Consider the following 20624-nt stretch of genomic DNA (forward strand, 5'->3'; position numbering starts at 1 on the left):
ACATTTTAAATTGAATTCCTGATTTCAGGGCTGAAGATAGCAACCTTAGGCTGGGATTGAATCCACTAATGCCCCCTCCAGCGCAGGCCCTGTAAGAGTGCAAGCTCTGGGAATAGCATCAAATTAACTGCTGGGCCCAAGACTGCCACATCCAGATGGAGCCTCTAGGAGCATTCAAAAGGACTATAAGCGGTCTGCATTCATGAAGGAAAAAAAGTCCCTGGGTGGAAACTTCCTTGGCCTGGGCGCCAAAGGATGTCCCACTTCCATCTTTCAAGTAACAGGCACCCTTTTTTGCATTTGACTCATTAACCTCCAATGTTATCCTGGATTCCTTAAGGCTGAGGCATGGGAACTCCCACCATAGGTGATTTTGTAGGGGTGGGTGAAAGGTCCAATCCCACAAAGCCATCCTGGAAATTTTGGTCCATAGCTGAGACCTAGTAATTAAGTCTCTGGTGGAGTTTGTGGCATTTACTGTGGGCTTCTGACAAGATTGTAGTGAGAGTCTGAAAGAACAACAGGGGAATTTCAGCCACAACTGTTTGTATGTATAGGTCAGTTTGATATCAATATCAGACGTAGAATGCTCTTGCTCATGAGGGCTACTGCTCACAAAACAGAAGTCTGCCAAAACAGTTGAAAGGCAAAAATTAACATAGGCTTCAGCAGCACTACTGATCAGAATTTTGCACTCAAAATGTCAGTACACTTGAAACTTGTCTTAAAGCAAACCTGAGAGATCCTAGTACTGTTGTGTTAACCACACAGACACATGACAATTGAAATTCAATACAGAAAAGTGTGAGATGATACATTTTTGTAAGAAGAATGAAGAGAGGCAATAGAAGCTAAATGGTACAGGTTTAAGGCAGGGTGCAAGAACAGAGTAACCTAGTGGTGTTTGTGCACAACTTTTTGAAAGCAGCAAAACAGGTTATCAGGCAGCTAATAATGTTATGCGATCTTCGGCTTTACACATAGAGGCATAGTGTATAAAAACTAGGATTATGCTAACCCTCAAAAGGCCCTAGCTGGAGTATTGCTTCAAATTCTGGGCACCATTACTTAGGAAGGACATGAAAGCTTTGGAGACAGAACCGAGGAAATGTAATGGAATGGTTCCAGGCATGAAGAATTAGTTACATGGATAAAATGGAAAGCTGGGCTTGTTCTCCTTTACAGTAGAGGAGACTAAGAGGTAAGTTGATAAAAAAATCTTAAAATCGTGACGGGTTTGCATAGAGTAAAGAGAAATTGTTTCCATTGTCAGAAAGATCAATAACTAGAGGGCATAAATGTAAGATGTATTTGATAATGAATCAGAGGCAACATGAGAAAAATCTTTTCCACGCAACAAATGGTTAGGATATAGAATGCCTGATAAGGTGATGCAACCACATTGAATAGTAGCTTTCAAAAGGTAATTGGATAAATACTTGAAGAAAATAACATTGCAGTGTTATGGGATGAGTGGGAATAACTTCATTGCTCTTCAAAAGAGTCGATACAGATTCAATGGGCCGAATGGTCTCCTTCTGTGCTGCTATTTTATGATTTTCTGTTTCTTTTGTGGATAGATCAATCATTATCATCATCAAGAAATTGGGACAATTTCTGAATTACTCCTAGAAGCCATTTGCCTATCAACTATCTCAAGTGTTATCTTGTTATTATGTCATGCTTCATCATATGGTCAGTTAATTATATGTTATTACAAGACAACAGCTTCTATTTTTCAAGCTGTTTCATATTTGGAGAGTGCTCACCTCCTGCTGGAGGCACAACTTGATCCAGCAACTTCATACTTGTGCGTTTCCAGATTTTCTTGATAATAGCTCGAAGCTCTTCGTTTGCTTGTTCCAAATTCCCTGTTTAGATAGGACATTGCTTTTTAAACATTGGTCCTGGAGTTAAAGCCAGAATCTAACTCAATTCACCGAACAATTCCCTCTTACCTGTAACTTTTAAGTGGGGTAATGATGGTGGGGGGAGATTTTCTGTTCATGCCCAAAACGGACATAATATCATCACTGTGTCAGGAGGACTGAACTATTTTCTGGTTCGAACCTCCTTTGAATATTACCAATGTCAAATGGGTGATCTGCAGGTTTACTGCTCCTGAAAATCATCTAGCTTCTGCACCAAGATGGCTGCAGGTAGGGCCTTTAGTTGGTGGGGTGGGGGAGTTTAATTGAGAATGGGCCAGCAGCAGGCTGGAAAGTTTTTGTCTTAATGGTCTTTCAAAACACAAAAACTAACATTTTTTGAATGGCCTTCACCTTCAAGTGCTGCGGGACCCCAATCTGCGTATTTAAACAGCCTCCCATCTGCTTTAGACAGGAATGCTGGGTGCCCACTTAAAGGTCTTCCTGAAATTTGAATTAGGCAGACATATGTCCAAGTTCTCTGCCAGATATTCCTCTGTTAGTCGTCCATCTTTCAGGCAAGGCACATACAGCTGACAATTGAAATTTCCCTCCAGTGATTTCCCCTCTCTAAAGGATGTACGCCCAGATCTTCCAATCAGACAAAAAAATGCACACTTAACTTCCAGCTATATTTCAGGGCAATCTTTTGATGCAGAATCTTTCACATACAACCTAGTGCAGCAAACCTTGTAGGGAGCAGCGCAGAGAATCTGCGTAGAAACATGCCCCCTTTTTACGGCACTGGCTGTCATATATCAATAAGTAAAGAGTCAAATATCCCAATGATGATTTGAAACAGCTAAGGAGTGAAGGTAAGTGTATAAGCTAAATGGGTAAGGGGAGTGAGTAAGGGAGTAGGAGGTAAGAAGGTGGGATTGCAGATGGGTAGGGTGCCAGGTGGGAAGGGTGGTAGGTAGGTGAGGTGGGTAGGGTGGCAGGTTGTTAGGGTGGTAGGTAGGTGAGGTGGGTAGGGTGGCAGGTTGTTAGGGTGGTAGGTGGGTGAGGTGGATAGAGTGGTAGGTACGTAGGTGGGTGAGTGGGTATGTGGGTCCAGGGGTAGTCTTGTTGGGTCAGGGGCTAATCAGGTCCGGTCTGTGGGGCAGTCAGAGGGTTGGGGGGAGTTGAGTGGTGGGAGCTAGTCAGGTTGGGTCGGGCGAGTCAGGGTGTCAGGGGGGCAGTTGGGGGGAGGGTCGGTGTGAGTGATTGGAGGGGGTTAGTTCTGCAGTTAACCAGGTGTTAGATCAGGTTTTTTCCTGATAAACATTTCCTGGGTAACTACCTAGGTAAGTAAGTTGAAACAGTCCACAGTCTCCAAATCTAACTCAGAGTTGGAGATTTTCTTTAGGAGTTCAGGGACCAAGGGAATTGCCCATCAGAAGTTCAAACTTCCTGGGCAATTTCCATGGAATCCTTGAGTTGGGACTTCTGAGGGGTCCCATGGCATTTCTTCTGAGGTATGTCAGTTTGGGACTAACTTGAGACCAGAAGATCTGGGCGTAATCTTATTTTGTCCCCTTCAAAATAACGATTTAGAAATAGATGCCCCAAAGCAGGCACCTCACCAACATTAAAGGTCATCATAACTTACAGATCTGAAACTAGACAAACTGTTAAATATTCTAAGATATTGTACCTTCAGTTTTGATTCTTAACGCAGTTCGAACCAAAGCGAAGAGAGTTGCATTGAACATGACTGTGCCATCACTGTTTAAAGGCATATTCATGGATACCAAACGCTGCATGAAAGAACAAATAATAAGGCTTACTGAAATGTCATAAAGATGATTCCAGATTTTACATCAGTGAGGTATTGAAGTTATACTAAGGAAACTAAACATATACTCAATGGAAAATCGAAAGTTAAGAGCTGGCATAATTCAGATTTAAAAATAATGAAGGAAATCAATAAGATTTTATTCAAAACAAGGATAAGAAAACCAGAATAAGAAAACTAAAGCAGTTATGATCAAGAGAAATAATTTCTTCACTTAGAGTTACTTATACAAATTTTCCTGTTATTGTATTTGGGCATATAGAATAGCTTGGGCAGAGCACCCAGAAGGAAATCAAACAGTAGGAACTGTATATGTAAATGAATAGATGGAAAATCAGGTGGGTTTCCTAATTTGTGTCTGATCCTCGTCATCCGATTTTCATTCAGGTGCTCCACCTAGCTGATTTTTCATGCTCAAATGTTATGAAGCATATGTGGTGCATGAAAGAACAAATAATATGGCTTACTGAACCTCACTCTCAACCCTTGCTGCTGAACCCCTCCCCCCTTCCCCTTCGACCCTGACCCCATGACCACCTTCCCACCATCACTCATCTCTGGCCGGGTCCCACCTCGGTCTGAGGCCTTGGTTGGGTGTCGTACTGGCAGCAGCCACCGCCTCCTCAGTGATGTTGCTGAGTATTTAAGAGCTGCAGGCTCTCGGTGGGTGGGTTTTCTGCCCCTGGCATCCTTGATTCCCAGGAAGGCCTGCCGCTGGCCTGCTAAGTGCTTGAGTGGCTCAAGATGTAGCGGGCCTTATCGAAAAGAAGGGAGGCAGGGGTCTCGTTGGCTCTTCAGCGGCAGCCTATGCCCCTGTCGCTTCCATAAGATTCCCCTTATGAGACAATTTGGCAGGTGGACAGGAACCAGGATGCAGCACTAGAAAAGAGAAAAAAGATGTCCAAAAGATCCGGAGAGACAGATAGCATTAGGGTAAGAAATAGTAAGGTATGATGTGGGGTTAGGCTAAGAGGGAATACAGTAAACTCTAACTCAGGTTTATAGTGCATGTATGTAAACACATGTAGTACAGTAAATAAGGGTTGGTGAGCTGCAGCTGTAAATAGGCACATGGGAATATTATGTTGTGGCAATAATGAATACCTGGTTTATAAAATGAGAGGACTGGGTACTAAATATTCTGGGATACAAGATGTTCAGGAAAAATAGTGACGATCGAAAAGAGGAGGGTTGGCAATATTGATTAAAGAGAATATTAGAGTGTTAGAGAGAGAGGATGTCCTAGAGGCGTCAAGGACAGAATTTATTTGGTTAGTGCTAAGAAAGAAAAGAAGTGCCATTGTTCTACTGGGAAAGTTCCATCAGCTGCCAAATAGCAGGAAAGGCATGGAGGAGCAAATTTGTAGAAACATTACAAAGAGATGCAAGAACTATGAAGTAGTGATATTGGGGGAAGTTAATTATCCTAATACAGCCAGGGATAATAATAGTGTAAAGGGCAGAGAGGGAGAAGAATTTCTGAAGTGTGTCCAGGAGAATCTTCTTGACTGGTACATTTTCGTCAAAATGTAGACATGGATTTGGTGAATGAGGTGAGTTAAGTGGATCAAATGTCAGTAGGGGAACATTTAAAGAACAATGATCATAGTTTCATAAGGTATAAATTGGCTATGGAAAAGGACAAAGAGAAATCTAGAGTAAAAATACTCAATTGGAAGAGGGCCAATTTCAGTGGGTTGAGAACAGACCTATCTCTGGTATATTGGAATGGAAGATTGGCAGGCAAAACTGTAACAGAACAATGTGCTATGTTTAAAGAGAGATGGTGTGGGTACTGTTGAATTACATTTGCACAAGAGGGCAAACAAAGCCAGAGCTTCCTAGATGGTGAAAGTGATAGAAAGTAAGGTGAAGCAGAAAAAGGGTGTTAATGACAGATGTCAAATTGATAATACAAGTGACAACCATGCTAAATATAGAAAGTTCATAGGGGGAAGTGAAAAGGGAATTGGAGAGGCAAAGAGAGAGCATTGAAAGAAAATGGTAGCTAACGTTAAAGGGACTCTGAAAGTCCTCTATAGGCAACTAAATAGTAAAACGGTTATAAAAGGAGAAGTGAGCAGACTAGGGACCAAAATGGGGATTTACGCAGGAAAGACAGAGCGCATGGCCTAGGTGCTAAATGAGTACTGCTAGTAGAGTCCTAGTGAATGAGGAGGTAGTTGAGATATTGGATGAGTTAAAATTGATAAAGAGGAGGTATTGTAAAGACTGGTTGTACTTAAAACTTGCTAAGTGACCAGGACTGGAAGGGATGCATCCAAGAATGCCGAGAGAATTGAGGATGGAGAATGTGGATGTACTGGCCATAATCTTAGGAACATAGGAGATAGGAGCAGGAGTAGGCCATTCAACACCTCGAGCCTGCTCCGCCATTCAAATAAATCATGGTTGATCTTCTACCTCAACACCATCTTCCTACACTATCCCCATATTCCTTGATGTCTTAACTATCTAGAAATCTATTGATCTCTGTCTTGAACATACTCAATTACTCAATGACTGAACCTCTGCAGCCCTCTGGAGTAGCGAATTCAAAAGATTTACCACTCTTTGAATGAAGAAATTCCTCCTCATCTCAGTCCTAAATGGACTACTTTTTATTCTGAGACTGTGTCCCCTGGTTCTAGACCCCCCCACTCAGCCAGGGGAAACATCCTTCCTGCACCGATCTTGTCAAGTACTGTAAGAATTTTGTATGTTTCAATGAAAGCGCTTCTCATTCTTCTAAACTCTAAAAAATACAGGCTCAGTCTCCTCGATCTCTCCACAGGTGAGTGTTGTCATCCTGGGAATCAGTCTGGTGAACCTTTGTTGCACTCTCTCTATGGTAAGTATACCCTTCCTTAGGTAAGGAGACCAAAATGGCACACAATACGACAGGTATGGTCTCACCAAGGCTCTATACAATTGCAGCAAGACATCTTTACTCCTGCACTCAAATCCACTTGCAACAGAGGCCAACATACCACTTGCCTTCCTAAATACTTGCTGCACCTGCATGCTAGCTTTCATTGATTCATGAACAAGGGCACTCAGGCCCATTTGGACATCAACACTTCCTAATCTCACACTATTTAAGAAATATTCCGCATTTCAGTTTTTCCTATCAAAGCCAATAACTTCGCATTTTTTCACATTATATTCCACCTGCCATGTTCTTGCCCATTCACTTTGCCTGTCTAAATCCCCTGGAAGCCTTCTGCACCCTCGTCACAACCTAGGCCTGAATTTTTCCCATGTCAGGAGGGCTCGGGGGGAGTGGGCAGAGGCGGTTGCGGAACTGACTGCCGCCCGTGATCGTCTCTGCGCCGCCATTTTACATGGGTGGGCCAATTAAGGTAGTGTAGGCAGAGGGAAGAGGGAGAGTCGGTTCCATTGTTCTTTTGTGCATGTGCGCGTAAGAGCGCTTCAATCTCCCTGAGGTACAGAGCTGCCTCAGGGAGACTGAAGCGTTTTTGAAAACAATAAATAAATTCAATAAAAATTTAATGAAACATGTCCCATCATGTGACTGTGTCACATGAGAAGGAACATAGAACCATAGAAAAGTTACAGCACAGAAGGAGGCCATTCAGCCCATCTTGTCCATGCAAGCCTGAGGACACCCAGGTGCCCTTTCTAATCCCATCTTCCTGCACCCGGCCCATTGCCCTGCAGCATACAGCATTTAAGGTGCAGATCCAGGTACTTTTTAAAAGAGTTTAAAATTTTTGCCTCTACCACCAACTTGGGCAGCGAATTCCAGACACCCATTACCCTCTGTGTAAAAAAGTTCTTCCTCATGTCCCCCCTACACCTTCTGCAACTTATCTTGAATCTATGTCCCCTGGTTCTAGAATTCTCCATCAAGGGAAACAATTTTATCCTGTCCACTCTATCTATTCCCCTCATAATTTTGTACACCTCAATCAAGTCACCTCTCAGCCTTCTTTGTTCCAAAGAAAATAACCCCAACCTATCCAATGTCTCCTCGTAGCTACACTTTTCTAACCCTGGCAACATTCTAGTAAACATCCTCTGCACTCTCTCCAGAGCTATTACGTCCTTCCTGTAATGTGGTGACCAGAACTGCACACAATACTCCAGTTGTGGCCTCACCAGTGTTTTATTCAATTCCAACATTATATCCTTACTTTTATATTCTATACCTCTGCCACTGAAGGAGAGCATTCCATATGCCTTCTTTACAACCTTGTCTACTTGAACTGCTGCCTTCATGGACCTGCGTACTTGTACGCCAAGATCTCTCACTTCATCTACCCCTCTTACTATATTCCCATTTATTGTGTAATCCCTGTAACTGTTTGACCTCTCTAAATGTATGACCTCACACTTCTCTATGTTAAAATCCATCTGCCACTTTACCGCCCACTCCACCAACCCATCTATATCGTTTTGGAGATTATGGCTATAATCTACACTATCCACTACTCGGCCAATCTTTGTGTCATCTGTAAGTTTCCCAATCGTGCCCCCCATGTTCACATCCAAATCGTTAATATATAACACAAACAGCAAGGGTCCCAACACTGAACACTGTGGAACACCACTTGAGACAACTTTCCATTTGCAAGGGCATCCATCGACCATTACCCTTTGTTTCCTGTTACAAAGCCAACCTTTTACCCAGTTTGCCACATTACCCTGAATCCCATGGGCTTTTACTTTCCTGACCAATCTGCCATGTGGGACCTTGTCAAATGCCTTGCTAAAATTCATGTACACAACATCCACTGCACTACCTTCATCAGCCCTTCTTGTCACTTCCTCAAAGAATTCAGTCAAGTTTGTGAGGCAAGACCTTCGTTTACCAAATCCATTTTGTGTTTTTATGTTTTTATTTTTCAGAAAAACTTTTCATTTAATTCGTAAAAGCTTTAGGAAACCTCATCCCACTCGTGGATGCGATTTCCTATAAAATGTAAAGGCCGCTTAGCCTTTTTGCCTGCCCACCAACCGTTAGGTTGGACGAGCAGCATAAACTTGATATTAATTACTTAGTGACCTTAATAGGTCTATCAATTATTGGCCAAATGAAACATTGCAAGACAGCGCGACGATGTCGGGACCCATGCCCGATGTCATTGCTCGTCATTTTACATGCCGGTGTGTCAGGCCCGTCTCCACATGCTGACTGTAAAGTCTTGGCCCTAGTTTTCTGTCATCAGCAAACTTGGAACCATCGCCCTCACCAATATCCAAAATGGAAAACCAGTTAATGAACAAGATGGACTCAGAGGACTCCTGCACTACCTGCCTGGTCCTCCTAGACAGTCTGGCGGTTACTCATTCCCTCTCTGCCTGTAATCTCTTAAGCACCTCCTTAAATACGCTATCTTCAGAGTTCTCAGCCTTGCGGATGCTCCACAGTAACTCCAGCCGCTGCTCAAGTTCTCAAACCCAGAACTCATGTTTCTGCAGCTGGTGATGCTTTTTGCACATGTGGTTGCCTAGGCCACAGAAATGATCCACGATTTTTCACATGTTACAGGATGGGCATTCCACGTGGCCAAGCTGCCCTACTGTGCCTTGACTTTACTTTACAGACTATTTATTATAAACCTGGAGACTAGGAAACTAGACCTTATTTCTCCTAATAAGCTTTGCTGCTGCTAGTAAATCTTACTACTAATAAAACCTTACAATTACTATTAAATTATTCAAGTTTTGAAAGATAGATGAGAAATCTCACCAACCAACCACCTATCTGTTTCCAAGTAACATCACACTTTGAATTTTTCTCAGAACACAGCCAGTCCACAGACTGAGCTGCCCTAGCTTTTTTAAACTGATCTTCTGCTCTCTGCGCTCTTTTAAAATCAATATTAAGGTAGCTACTTAAAAGAACAGTACTTCCTCCCTTACTGTACCGAATTCCCTCACTTACCAAATTTCCAAGCTCACACTCCGTGGCTAGCTGCACTCAGTGACCAGCTGCTGTCTTCGTGCTTGCTTCCAATCCTCCTTAGATATGGAGGGTGATGCAAGCGGACTGAAGAATTCGAAATATTACACAAATATTGTTCAAAAAAGGTGTAAGGATAAACTCAGCAACAGGCCAGTCAGTTTAAATTCAGTGATTGAAAAGATTTTGGAAATAATAATTCAGGACAAAATTAACAGTCACTGGGATAAGTGTGGATTAATCAAGGAAAGCTAGCCACAGATTTGTTATAGAAAAATAGTGTGATTGAGTTTCTTCGTGAGGTAATGAGAGAGTTTTAAGGTAATGCAGTTGATGTCGTCTGTATCGACTTCCAAAAGACATTTGATGCACTGCCACATAATAGGCTTTCCAGCAAATTAGAAACCCATGGAATAAAATGCACAGTGGCAGCATTGATACAAAATTGTCTGACTGTCAGAAAACAGAGAGTGTTGGTGAATGGTTTGTTTTTGCAGACTGGAGGAAGGTATACAGTGGGATTCCCAGGGGTTGTTACTAGGACTGCTGCTTTTCTTGATATATATTAATGACCCAGACTTGAGTGCAGAGGGCACAATTTCAAAATTTGCAGGTGATGCAAAACTTGGAACTATTATGAGTTGTGAAAATGATAGTAATAGACATCAAGAGGACATAAACAGGCTGGAGGAATGGGCAGACACATGGGGCAGAATTTTCTGCCTGGCGGGCGGGTGAAGTGGGAGCGGGAGCGGGCACGGGCGGGTGTGGACCTGATCGTCGCCCACGATCGGGTCCGCGCTGCCATTTTAAGCGGGTGGGCCAATTAAGGCCCGCCCAGCGTGAACTGCGACTCCCGAGGACAGCGGGAGTGGGCAGGCGGCGGCGGGTCTGCAATGACTGCTGGGTCCAATGGAGACCCGGTGGCCTGTTTAAAAATGCTGCTGCAGCCTTTCAAAGGCTGTCAAACATGGCGACTGGAAGGGCTCCCCCGAGCGCTGCTGGTGGGCAGGCCAGGCAGGAGGGTAGGGCAGGGGAGCACTGTGCCCCTCGTTTTTTGGACGTTTGCCTTGCTGCCCTCCTTGAGGAGGTGGCAGCAAGGCGGGAGGTCCTCGTACCCCAGGACGGGAAGAGGAGGCCCCCACATGATCAAATGTGCCTGAGAGGAGGTGGCAGAGATAGTGAGCTCTCACAACGTGGTACGACGCACGTGAATCCAGTACCGCAAGCGCTCAGGAAGGGTGAGTACCATGTTGGCATTGGTCACTTAACTCAGCAGGTAGGCTTTCCCCCCTGACGCCACCGCGCCCCCACCAAGTCTGAGTGTAGTGACTGCATTAAATCATTGATGGCATGTGTCCTTCGCTGGGTGGGCCAGCAGATATTGCCTATGCCGAGGTCACCCTAAGAGGGCAGTGATGAGATGGGTTCTGCACCCGCAGCATGTGGTACACTGTGACCCACATGACTGTTTTGGGAGCAACCTGGAGGAGCTGCACCAAGGCACAGTGCTGGAACTCCAGGACATGTCAAAGGGTGATGACATGCTGGGAGGGGAACTTCAAGGTGGTGTGGCACTGATCGATCTGCTGCCCTCTGCACTCCACATGCTTGCGCCTCCTTGCTATGGAAGGTTAGACCTTGTGGTGCCTAATATGATGTGGGCAACATTTGGCCAAGGGGGGGAGGTGGGACAGGCCTAGCACCTTTGTGTTAATGTTCGGCAGCAGAGTGGTGAGGAGGCACTGGCACCCTGCAATGTCCCATTCTGGTTGAGGTGGGCCATCCGCGAAGAAAATCCAGGTACAAGTAGCACTAATCAACGCTCTTCTCTCCTTTTCAGGAAAAGAATGCACATAATGCTGCCGAGCAGGTGAGGACTGGCGGACCAGGTGGCGATGCTTAGCCAATTCGAGCAGGAGGCCCTAGATCTGGAGAGGTGCCCTGCGCCCAGGTCCACCGGTGTCAGTGAGGCTGTGGTGCCATGAGCAGGTATGTGTGCCCAACACTGAGGTCGCCATTGTTCTCCCAACAGCCATGGCAGTGCTGAATGTTCAGTGATTGATATTTGCAACATGGCTTGACCATTGCTTACGGAAGGATGAGCGCATAATGATCCGGGGGACAGGGATGCACATTGACACTGTCTCCACGTTAACTAATCAAATGTCTTTGTTCTTCCTTTCAGCATCAGCAGAGCAGGGCTGGGAGAAGGAGCAGCAGAGGTCCCCTCTCACACCTGAGGGCCCTGAAGTCTCCAGCTCACCAGCGTGACACCATCTCTGCCAGGCAGACACCAGCGCAGATACTAGCACCTCGGTGGGAATTAGATCATCAACTAGTGTCGCGGAGCACAGTGGTGAGGGCACTTCACAGTCGCTGGAGGAGCTGGCGGAGACAGAGAGTGCTCATGGCGCCAGCAATTGGAGGACTGCAGGGGACCAGGCACACGCTCAGTCGGTGGCTGATGATGGGCCTCTGGAGTCGTCTGCGACACAGCAAACGCAGGAAATGCAGCAGGGTGTGCGGGAGCATCCAGTGGAGATACATGAGGCGATGCTTGGCTTGGTGTCCGTGGTGGAGGAGTCTACATGGACCATCGCCGATGCAATGAGCCTCATGGCCAAGCGCTATGCATCCTCCATAGAGAGAGTGGAAACTCTCGTGGAGAGGCTCCTCCAGGAGACCAATCAGGGCTTCCTGGGGATGCGCTCAAACCAGCAAGCCCTCACATCGGCATTGAGCTCAGCTGGTCAATACCAGTCTGAGCAGCAAGTTTCCCAGCTCGGTGCTCATCCATCCATGGTGAGCAGGGAGGTTCGAAGTGACATCACGTCGGCACAGCAGCTGCCTGTCGTCTCTGTGGGCTCCTCTCAGGGTGCTCCAGATGAGGGCGGCAGCTCCTCCTCCCCTCTGCCAGTGACCGTTGCATCCGATGAGGCTGTGGCGACTGGGGAGATACCAGCTGTGGAACTGGCAGGTCCCTCCCAGGCGGGGCAAGCACAGGCTCCACGGGTCAGAGGACACCACCAAGGTCAGAGGCCAACAGGACAGCAGAGTGAGCAGGCTGTCTCAGATGCCAGTCCCAGCGAGGGGGCAGCACCAAGATGTAGCACCAGAAAATGTAAACATAAGGCACCTTAGGCACACCATGGGTTTATCACTGATGCTTTTGTGTTGGCCCGCAATGAGGTCTTTATGAGTTGGTGTGATGTTGAACACCTTTGTCATTTTGTTCTCTTAAATTCCTTCTGCCCTGTTATCAAATTCAGACATGTCACCATGGCTGAGGGTGCCTCTTTCCTTCTGCAGGTGGATGGTTACCAATAATGTGATGAATGATTTGTGGGACATTCAGCTTTATTGATAAGGCCCTTAGTTAGTGTTCCTATCCAGGCAGATTTTGCACTCAGGTATCGGGTATAGAGCCTGCAGCCTAGGCTTGTCCTGGAAGTCCATACGTGGTGTGATAGCTGAAGGTTCGTTGGATTAAGGCCTCCCGTGTGTCCCTGCCTCCCTGGAGTATGCCCGGGTCAGCGTCTACCCCTTCAGCATTTCCCTGTGCATGCTCATCCTCGGCCTCACTGCTGGACTCATCGTGTGCAGCCGCAGCCACTGTGTCTACATCTTCTTTGTCCATAGCGTCCCCCCTTTCCAGCGCAAGATTGTGGAGAGCGCAGCATGCAACCGCTATCAGCCACTCATGATCTGGGGGGTACTGGAGTGCACCTCCTGAGCGGCCCAGGCATCGGAAGTGCATTTTGAAAAGACCGATGGTTCTCTCCACCACAGCCCTTCTGGAGGTGTGGCTCCTATTGTACCGCTGCTCAGCTTCTGTTCTTGGATGGTGGAGAGGTGTCATGAGCCACCTTATGAGGGGATAGGCCTTGTCACCCAGCAGCCATCCATCCAGCTGGGCTGGACCGCTGAAGAGCCCCGGCACCTGAGAGTGTCTGAGGATGTAGCCATCATGGGAGTTGCTTGGGTACCTTGAACAGACTTATAGAAACAGCATCCTGTGATCACACACTACCTGCACGTTGATGGAGTGGAAGCCCTTCCTGTTGACGAAGGCACCGGGCTCACCTGCTGGCGCCTTGATGGCCACATGTGTACAGTCCATTGCACCCTGGACAGGGGGAAGCCAGCAATCGCTGCGAAGCCTCTAGCTCACTGTGTCTGGCTTGCCTGGTCCCAACGGTAGTGGATGAAGGTCAATGCATGCCTGAACAGTGCGTCTGTAACCTGCTTGACACAAGTGTGGACAGCTGATTGGGAGACACCGCAAAAATCACCCACCGACCCCTGGAAAGATCCAGAGGCATAGAAGCTGAGGGCGGCTGTGATCTTTAGAGCCAGTGGCATGGGATGTCTATCCACACAGTTAGCGGAGATCTCAGGCCCAATCATCTGACAGATATAGCTGACTGGCTCCCTTGAGAGATGGAGCCTCCTTCAGCATTGCACCTCAGACATATTGAGGTAGCTGCTTCGCCGCCTGTATACTCTGCGGCCCCTTCCACCTTGGACATCCTGTTTGCCCTGCACCCCTTGTGCCTGCACCTCTCCTCCCAAAGGTGCCTCCACTGGAGGCTGAATGTGCACTCCTGGTCTCCTCCCCCTTCCTTCTCAGAGGAAGTGCATCCAGTGGAGAGTTCATCTCCCACTCCCAAGCTAAGGGAAGGCTTCCTGAAACCTGCAGGCCCAAAAACGATTACTCACTGCAGAGTGCTGACCTGAAGGTTGTGAGTCCAGTCCAAGCAGCTGGTATGCGTTTTGAAGTATTGCAGCTCACACAGGCAAGTGTCAATAACTTTGAAAAATAAATATTTGACAGAGCACACTCGCGACCCCACTGAGCCCTCTTACCCGCCCGTGGATGAGGTTCATACAAATGTGTCCTACCCACCTGCCCATTGTGCCCGTGCGATGACCTGAAGAAAAATTGCCATCAATTGGTGCCTCAAGGGCCTTAAGTGGCCCGTTAATTAATGGCAGGCGTGTATCGGAGATCATCGCGCGCCTGCCCAACAAAATATCACGATGGCGCGCGGTGACTTTGGGACGCTTGCCCGACGTCACCGCGCATCATTTTACGCATTGGCGTGCAGGTTCCAACGCCGCATGCCAACGGGAAAATTCTGCCCATGGTAAATGAAATTTAATGCCAAGAAGTGTAAAGTGATATATCTCGGATGGAAAGATAGGTAGAGGCAATATAAGATAAAGTGTATATTCTAAAGCAGGTGTATGAACAGAGAGAAGTGGGGGTATACATGCATAAATCATTGAAGGTGCCATCCAATTAAAGATGGTGGGCAGGCTCCCAATGCTACTAGCCCAATCATGCAACTGGAAGCCCGAGAACTTGGCAGCCCCACCAACAAAGGTAGACACTGCTGAGGCAGTGCTCAAAATGGAGGTGATCCTGTAGTAAAGACAACAATTATATTTTTAGAAGGGTCAAGCAGACAGAGCCCTCTAATTGAAGGGGAAATCCAGCCAGACTGCCGCAAGGATTCATTTGGTGACCTCTAAATGTGGTGGCGGGGAGAGCCACTCTGCTGCTGGCAAAATGCCAGAGTGCGGAGCAAATATTGGCCCCTAATTTGGGCCTTAAATATGCAAATTGGCTGCCCACTGCATGGCAGCATGCATCGAATCTACATGCCAGACTCGCCCCTAGGAAACTTCCCCAGCAGTAGAAATGTGTTGGGCACTGTCCCAATGCTGTTCCTCACCTCGATTTCTACCACTCTGGGGCTTGAAAAATTCAGCCCATAGACTACATGATGAACATTTAAAGAACATTGAATCGGGCTCAATTGGAGTACTGTGTCCAATTCTGGGTACTGTGTTTTAGAAAGGGTGCAAAGGCTTTCGAGAGTGTGCAATAGAGGAAAGAGGGACTTCAGTGCATGGATAGATTGGAGCAGATGAGATTGTTCCCTCTAGAGAAGTAAAGCTTGCGAGGAGATGTGTTAGAAGTGGTCAAAATCAAGAAGCATCTAGACAGAGTAGATGGAGAGAAATTGTTCCAAAATTGTAAATGGCTGAAGGATTGAGAATCAGAGAACATAGATTTAAGGCGATTGGGTGAAGAAGCAAGGGCAACAGGAGGAAAACCTTATTTTTATGCCTTGAGTCTTTAGGATCTGGAATGCACTGTCTGAGAGGGTGGTGGAAGTAGATTCAATTGTGGCTTTCAAAAGGGAATTGGATAAGTACCTGAAGAGAAAACATTTTCAGGGCTACAGGAAAAGGGCAAGATAGTGGTACTAATTAAATTGCTCTTGCAGAGAGCTGGAACAGACTTGATGGGTTGAATGGCCTCCTGTGTTGTAACCGTCTATGGTTATTGTTTGCAGCAAAATTGTAAATTAGTTCTCACATTTACAATTTCATGACAAATAATGAAAAAAAATCTTTCTGTATGGTGCAACTTTAGCTAATGATTCATGAGTCAGGTAGGAAGGTTGGGAGAAGTATTTCCAAAGTGTACTAAGACTTACTTTGCAGGCCACTCTATGTGGACATAACTTGCCAAATCCTAAAGGTGGTTGTATCCTTCTCAGGAGTGTAACCACATCCAAGTGCTTGATGCGACCCCTGCAACAATATGAAATGCAGCAAATATAATTATTGAATAAAAGATGCAAAAATATTTCCCTTTTTGTGAGAGTAAGGGTTGTCCTTTCTGCTAATTTCTCCCTTTTCCTTCTAATTGATTCTCTGCACATCACCTTTTGACAAGGCAGTGGACGAGCTGGCAAGCAACCAATTTCCAGCGCTCTACATGACCTTCGAAAGCATCGCTTGGTACTGAACAGTTTGGCAAACTGAACTATTGAGTGCCGCAGGGATCTATGGTGGGGCCTCAACTGTCTACGATCAATATTAGTGACTTGAATGAAGAGATCGAGTGTATTGTAGCCAAATTTGCTGATGATATAAAGACAGGTAGGAAAGCAAGGTGTGAGGAGGACACAAAGAAGGAACAAAGGGCCAGCAGCTCTCCAGTCCCAGTAGCACCACCAGGGGTGGTGACCACTGCTGGGACTGCATCCAGCCTGCAGCAGCATCATGGATGGCCCCTGGAAAAAGGTATGGGGGTTAGGCCCACTGGGCCCATCAGCCAGGCCCTCTCTGAGCCACAGAGTGTCCCGATCAGGAGGGCCTCCCCATACCTGAACCCACAGGGAGGCTGCAGGCTTTTATTGGACACTCTCCCCACATGGTGAAGTGTCCCTATCCCACCCCACTATTCTACCGCTGACAGTGGGAAGAGTCCCTTAACAGGCCTTTGGTTGGCCACCTAATTACTCAATTGGTCCCTGGGCTAGAAAGCCATCCTCAGTCTTCCCTGCTGCTGAATGAATTGCACAGAGTCAGTAAAGCCATAGGCACTCCATCCCCTGCCTTCCTTCCCTATTTTATGACCCCCTTCTCCTAGCATGCCAAGTTTGACTAAATGTATTCTTGGAGGTTTCATCACATGACTTGAGCCCACAGTCCAGCCATTAGTTGTCCACCATATCTAACTTATGACCCACTGCTTTCCTACCCAATTGGATAATGCTTGATTGTTAGTCAAAAAGGCTTTTCCCCCATTATTTTCAATATTTCTATCTAGTAAAGAGAAATGTTCAAAGAAACTGACAAATGAAAAAATCACTTTTTTTAATGTCCCTTTGATTTTTCTACAGGATTGCACACAGCAGTGTCCTGGAGGTTGATCTTCAATTCCTGGAGACTCCAGGCCAAACCTGGAGGCCTGGCAACCTTATGCCACTGTACTAACCCCCCCCCACAACCTTGTGACCCCCTCAATGTGCCAGATTAAAGTCCACCTCAGCAGGGGTTCCAGACTCATGTAAAGCTAGCAACATTTAAAGTCAACTTCACCTTGTAAAGCACCTCTTAAAGGTGGGATTCATTCTGGCTGCAGCAGTTGCTGAAGCTGGTTGGGAGAGAGACTTTGTAGGCAAGAAGAAAGTTGACAAATGGAGCAGTGGGTCAGAGAGAAGACTCCCACATTCTCCGATGAAGTGCTGGGGGCCTCAGTGCAGGAGGTGGAAAGGAGGAGTGAGCTCGGGGGCATTTTATAGAGTCTGCAAGAGCAGGAAGTGTGGCATGTAGTGTGACTGAATTAGGCAGGATGTGAAATTTTGATTTCCTGATGGCAGGTTCAGTTGCAGAGAAAAAGTGAGCAGCGTGTTTGAGGTGTCTCAGGCTTCACACTGGCCTGTGGCGGGTTTGTACTTGTAATATACTTGCATACCATGAGTACTCATTAGCGTAAAACCTTTTTTAATGAAGTCCTACCTACATATAAAGTTAGCATCTTGCAAAAATCTCATCATACCTGGTTTACTTTTGTTTAAATATGTCGTGCACCAGTTGGCTTTGTGCAGTTGTTTCTGGGGTCAGCAGTTTTTCTTGCTGACAATAAGAGAGGGGAGCAGGAAAATGGCAATCTGCATGGAGGCTTGGGACTGGCAAGGGTGAGTCAGTTGAGTAGAGTAGGGTCAGGGGCATGGAGGAGTAGAAGAGGAATCCAAGGGAGGACCAAAGGATGGGGTCAGGAGCATGGAGGAAGGCCTTGGCGGCCTAGGTGTGCTGACAGTGGTGGGGACAGTCAGTCAAGGCCCAAAAGGCAATGTCAGTACTGTCCTAATGTGACTGTTATGACCCCTGGACAAGCCTGATCCCAGGATGGAACCCAGCTTGTTAGATTCTAACTTATTTGTTTGTTTAGATATGTGGAGAGTAGCTGCTGAACAGTGTCACAGGAGTCAGCTGATGAACTTTTAACAAAAGAATAAAACATTTATTCAACAAGAAAAGATGAACTATATTACACTACTCCTTCACCCACAACTATACCTTTACAGGTTTATACAGATTTGTAAGGATAACACAATTTACAAAAGCTATCTTATACTTTAATGTTCACAGTAAGTACACAGCCCATGGAAACCGATGGCGACCTGTGGTCAGATACACCACACTCCTAAACCAAGTGACAAATGTCACCTCAACCAGATGCTATGGATCACTTCTCAACTCCTTCCAGACGCTTGTCACATCGTGAGCCAACTAGTCTCACTGCACTCCGTCTTTCACACAAGGGTTGCCAATCTCCACTCTCCAAGACCTCACCTTGGAATCTTTTTCCAAACCTTTCTCTCAGATGCCCTTTGCAGAGGTCCACCTCCAGGGTTTTGAATTCTCCTTCCGGTGTTCATCTTCCCTGGGTCACCACATTCATTCAAGCTGTCTTCCACGCACTCTCTGTCTCACTGACTCAGCCATCAACAGTACCACTATTGCTTCACATGTCCATAGCAAACAGCTACAGAACTTCAGTTGTCTCTTTGGACCTTTTTGCCTCTTGCAAGCTGTTCTTGTTTTAAATCTGCTTTCAACAGCTTTTGTCTCTTTAAATCTGAAGTTTGGAGTCTTTTTCTCTTTCTCTCTACATGTCATTCTTAACTTTACTTAACAGGACCTTTTCCAGGTTCCTGTCCTTCCTTTGGCTAGAAGGTCTTTGGACTTTCTCCTCTACCACTCCCCTGGATTTTGGGGTTTTCCTTTAGCTTGGAACTGGCCATCTGTCCCCTTCTAGGTTGCTTCTGCTTCACAGCTGTCTTCAAAGCAATTGAATTCCAACAGCCTCCAAAACAAACTGCTGTCTTTCTTCTTCTGAATGTGTTTATAGGAGGGACCTGCCTGTCTGGCCCCCTGTTGCTAGGCAACAGTCCAATTCTGCTACCCTTGTTTGTTTACCTTCTCTTTAGGAGTCGTAATGCTCCTCCTTAAAAATGCAAGCACCTTTTTAAAGTGAAACTAAAACCCCGTTTGACCTTTCTTAACATATATACAGAAATGCAAATCAAACTTAAACTTTAAAGCTAAAACTCATTCCTAACACCCACAAATACCAATATAACTTACTTAAACTAACTCTATTTTCTAACAGTGGCTCTATCTCAGGGTTGTCACAAAGGTATAATAATTCTCATAATATTATTGTGATTTATTGTAAAAAGATTAACCATAGGGTTTGGATAGTTTCTCTGTTTGCGGGGGGTGGGATTTATTTCAATTGGAGACAGCTGGTCTGGAGGCTCTGACTCATCAAAAGAAGCTAGGTTTGAAATGCTAAATACATAAGCATGGCTGAAGTTTTAGAATGTGAGATTAGGAGAGTTTGCATTTTTAGATAAATCAGGGTAGTTTGAATTTCAAAGAGATGTTAGGATGTTACACCTAGCCAGAGAAGCTAGGCCAAGCAGTGTGTTTAGTTTTTCCAAAGGTTACTGATAGTATTAGCACCATGAAAAGATTTATAAATTAAATACCAATTCAAAATAAAATACAAATTGCAAAATCGTTGTGACTGCGTGATCAAGTTTCCCTCATGGATTTGATCTGCCTGGTACACATCATCTGCCTTCATACTAAAATCCCACTATGATCTCCGTTGATTGGCAGTGTCCTTACAGGGCTTTGAGTTCACCTACAACATTACAATTATTCCTGTTGAGAGTGTTCTCGGACAATGTCCTTTACAATGAATAGATGGGAGGACCAGTTGAGCCTGCATGTTCAGCCATGTCCCACAGAGTAGCAAGTACAGCACTGGACATCAACATTCAATAAAGAATGAACAAAAATACACAATAAGAAAATGAGCCTATCACCCCTGTAACCATCAGTGTGTGCCAATCATGAGGCATGCCAGTTCATTTAGCTCGCTGACGAAGCTGGTCTCAACAAATAACAATGGCGCACATGAGTAAAGTGAAACCAATGTAACGTGAATTATTTACAAGTGAAATTTAAATTAAAAAAAACACTCATGCCAGCTTTGTGCTCTTAATAAGTCTTATAAGAATGGCAAAGGATTTGGGCAGGAAAGTTGTGGCTGTGATGCAAAGCCTCACTGTTTGGCCAGGAGGCTGTTTTATAGCCCGGCCATCACTGC

At 45.7% G+C, this 20624-nt stretch overlaps 1 protein-coding gene across 1 annotated transcript in view; it reads right to left on the minus strand.

The window, feature by feature from the left end:
- cacna1c (calcium channel, voltage-dependent, L type, alpha 1C subunit) overlaps positions 1 to 20624 on the minus strand; it is a 1337968-nt gene that overhangs the window by 126049 nt on the left and 1191295 nt on the right. Inside the window, exons 38-40 of the mRNA XM_078568241.1 lie at positions 16147 to 16243; positions 3565 to 3667; positions 1770 to 1871 (exon numbers count right to left, since the gene is read on the minus strand). Coding sequence (XP_078424367.1) covers positions 1770 to 1871; positions 3565 to 3667; positions 16147 to 16243 — 302 coding nt within the window. The remainder of the gene's footprint in view (positions 1 to 1769; positions 1872 to 3564; positions 3668 to 16146; positions 16244 to 20624) is intronic.

This window comes from Cetorhinus maximus, chromosome 22 (genome assembly GCF_964194155.1).
Source record: "Cetorhinus maximus chromosome 22, sCetMax3.hap1.1, whole genome shotgun sequence".
NCBI classification, from domain to species: domain Eukaryota; kingdom Metazoa; phylum Chordata; class Chondrichthyes; order Lamniformes; family Cetorhinidae; genus Cetorhinus; species Cetorhinus maximus.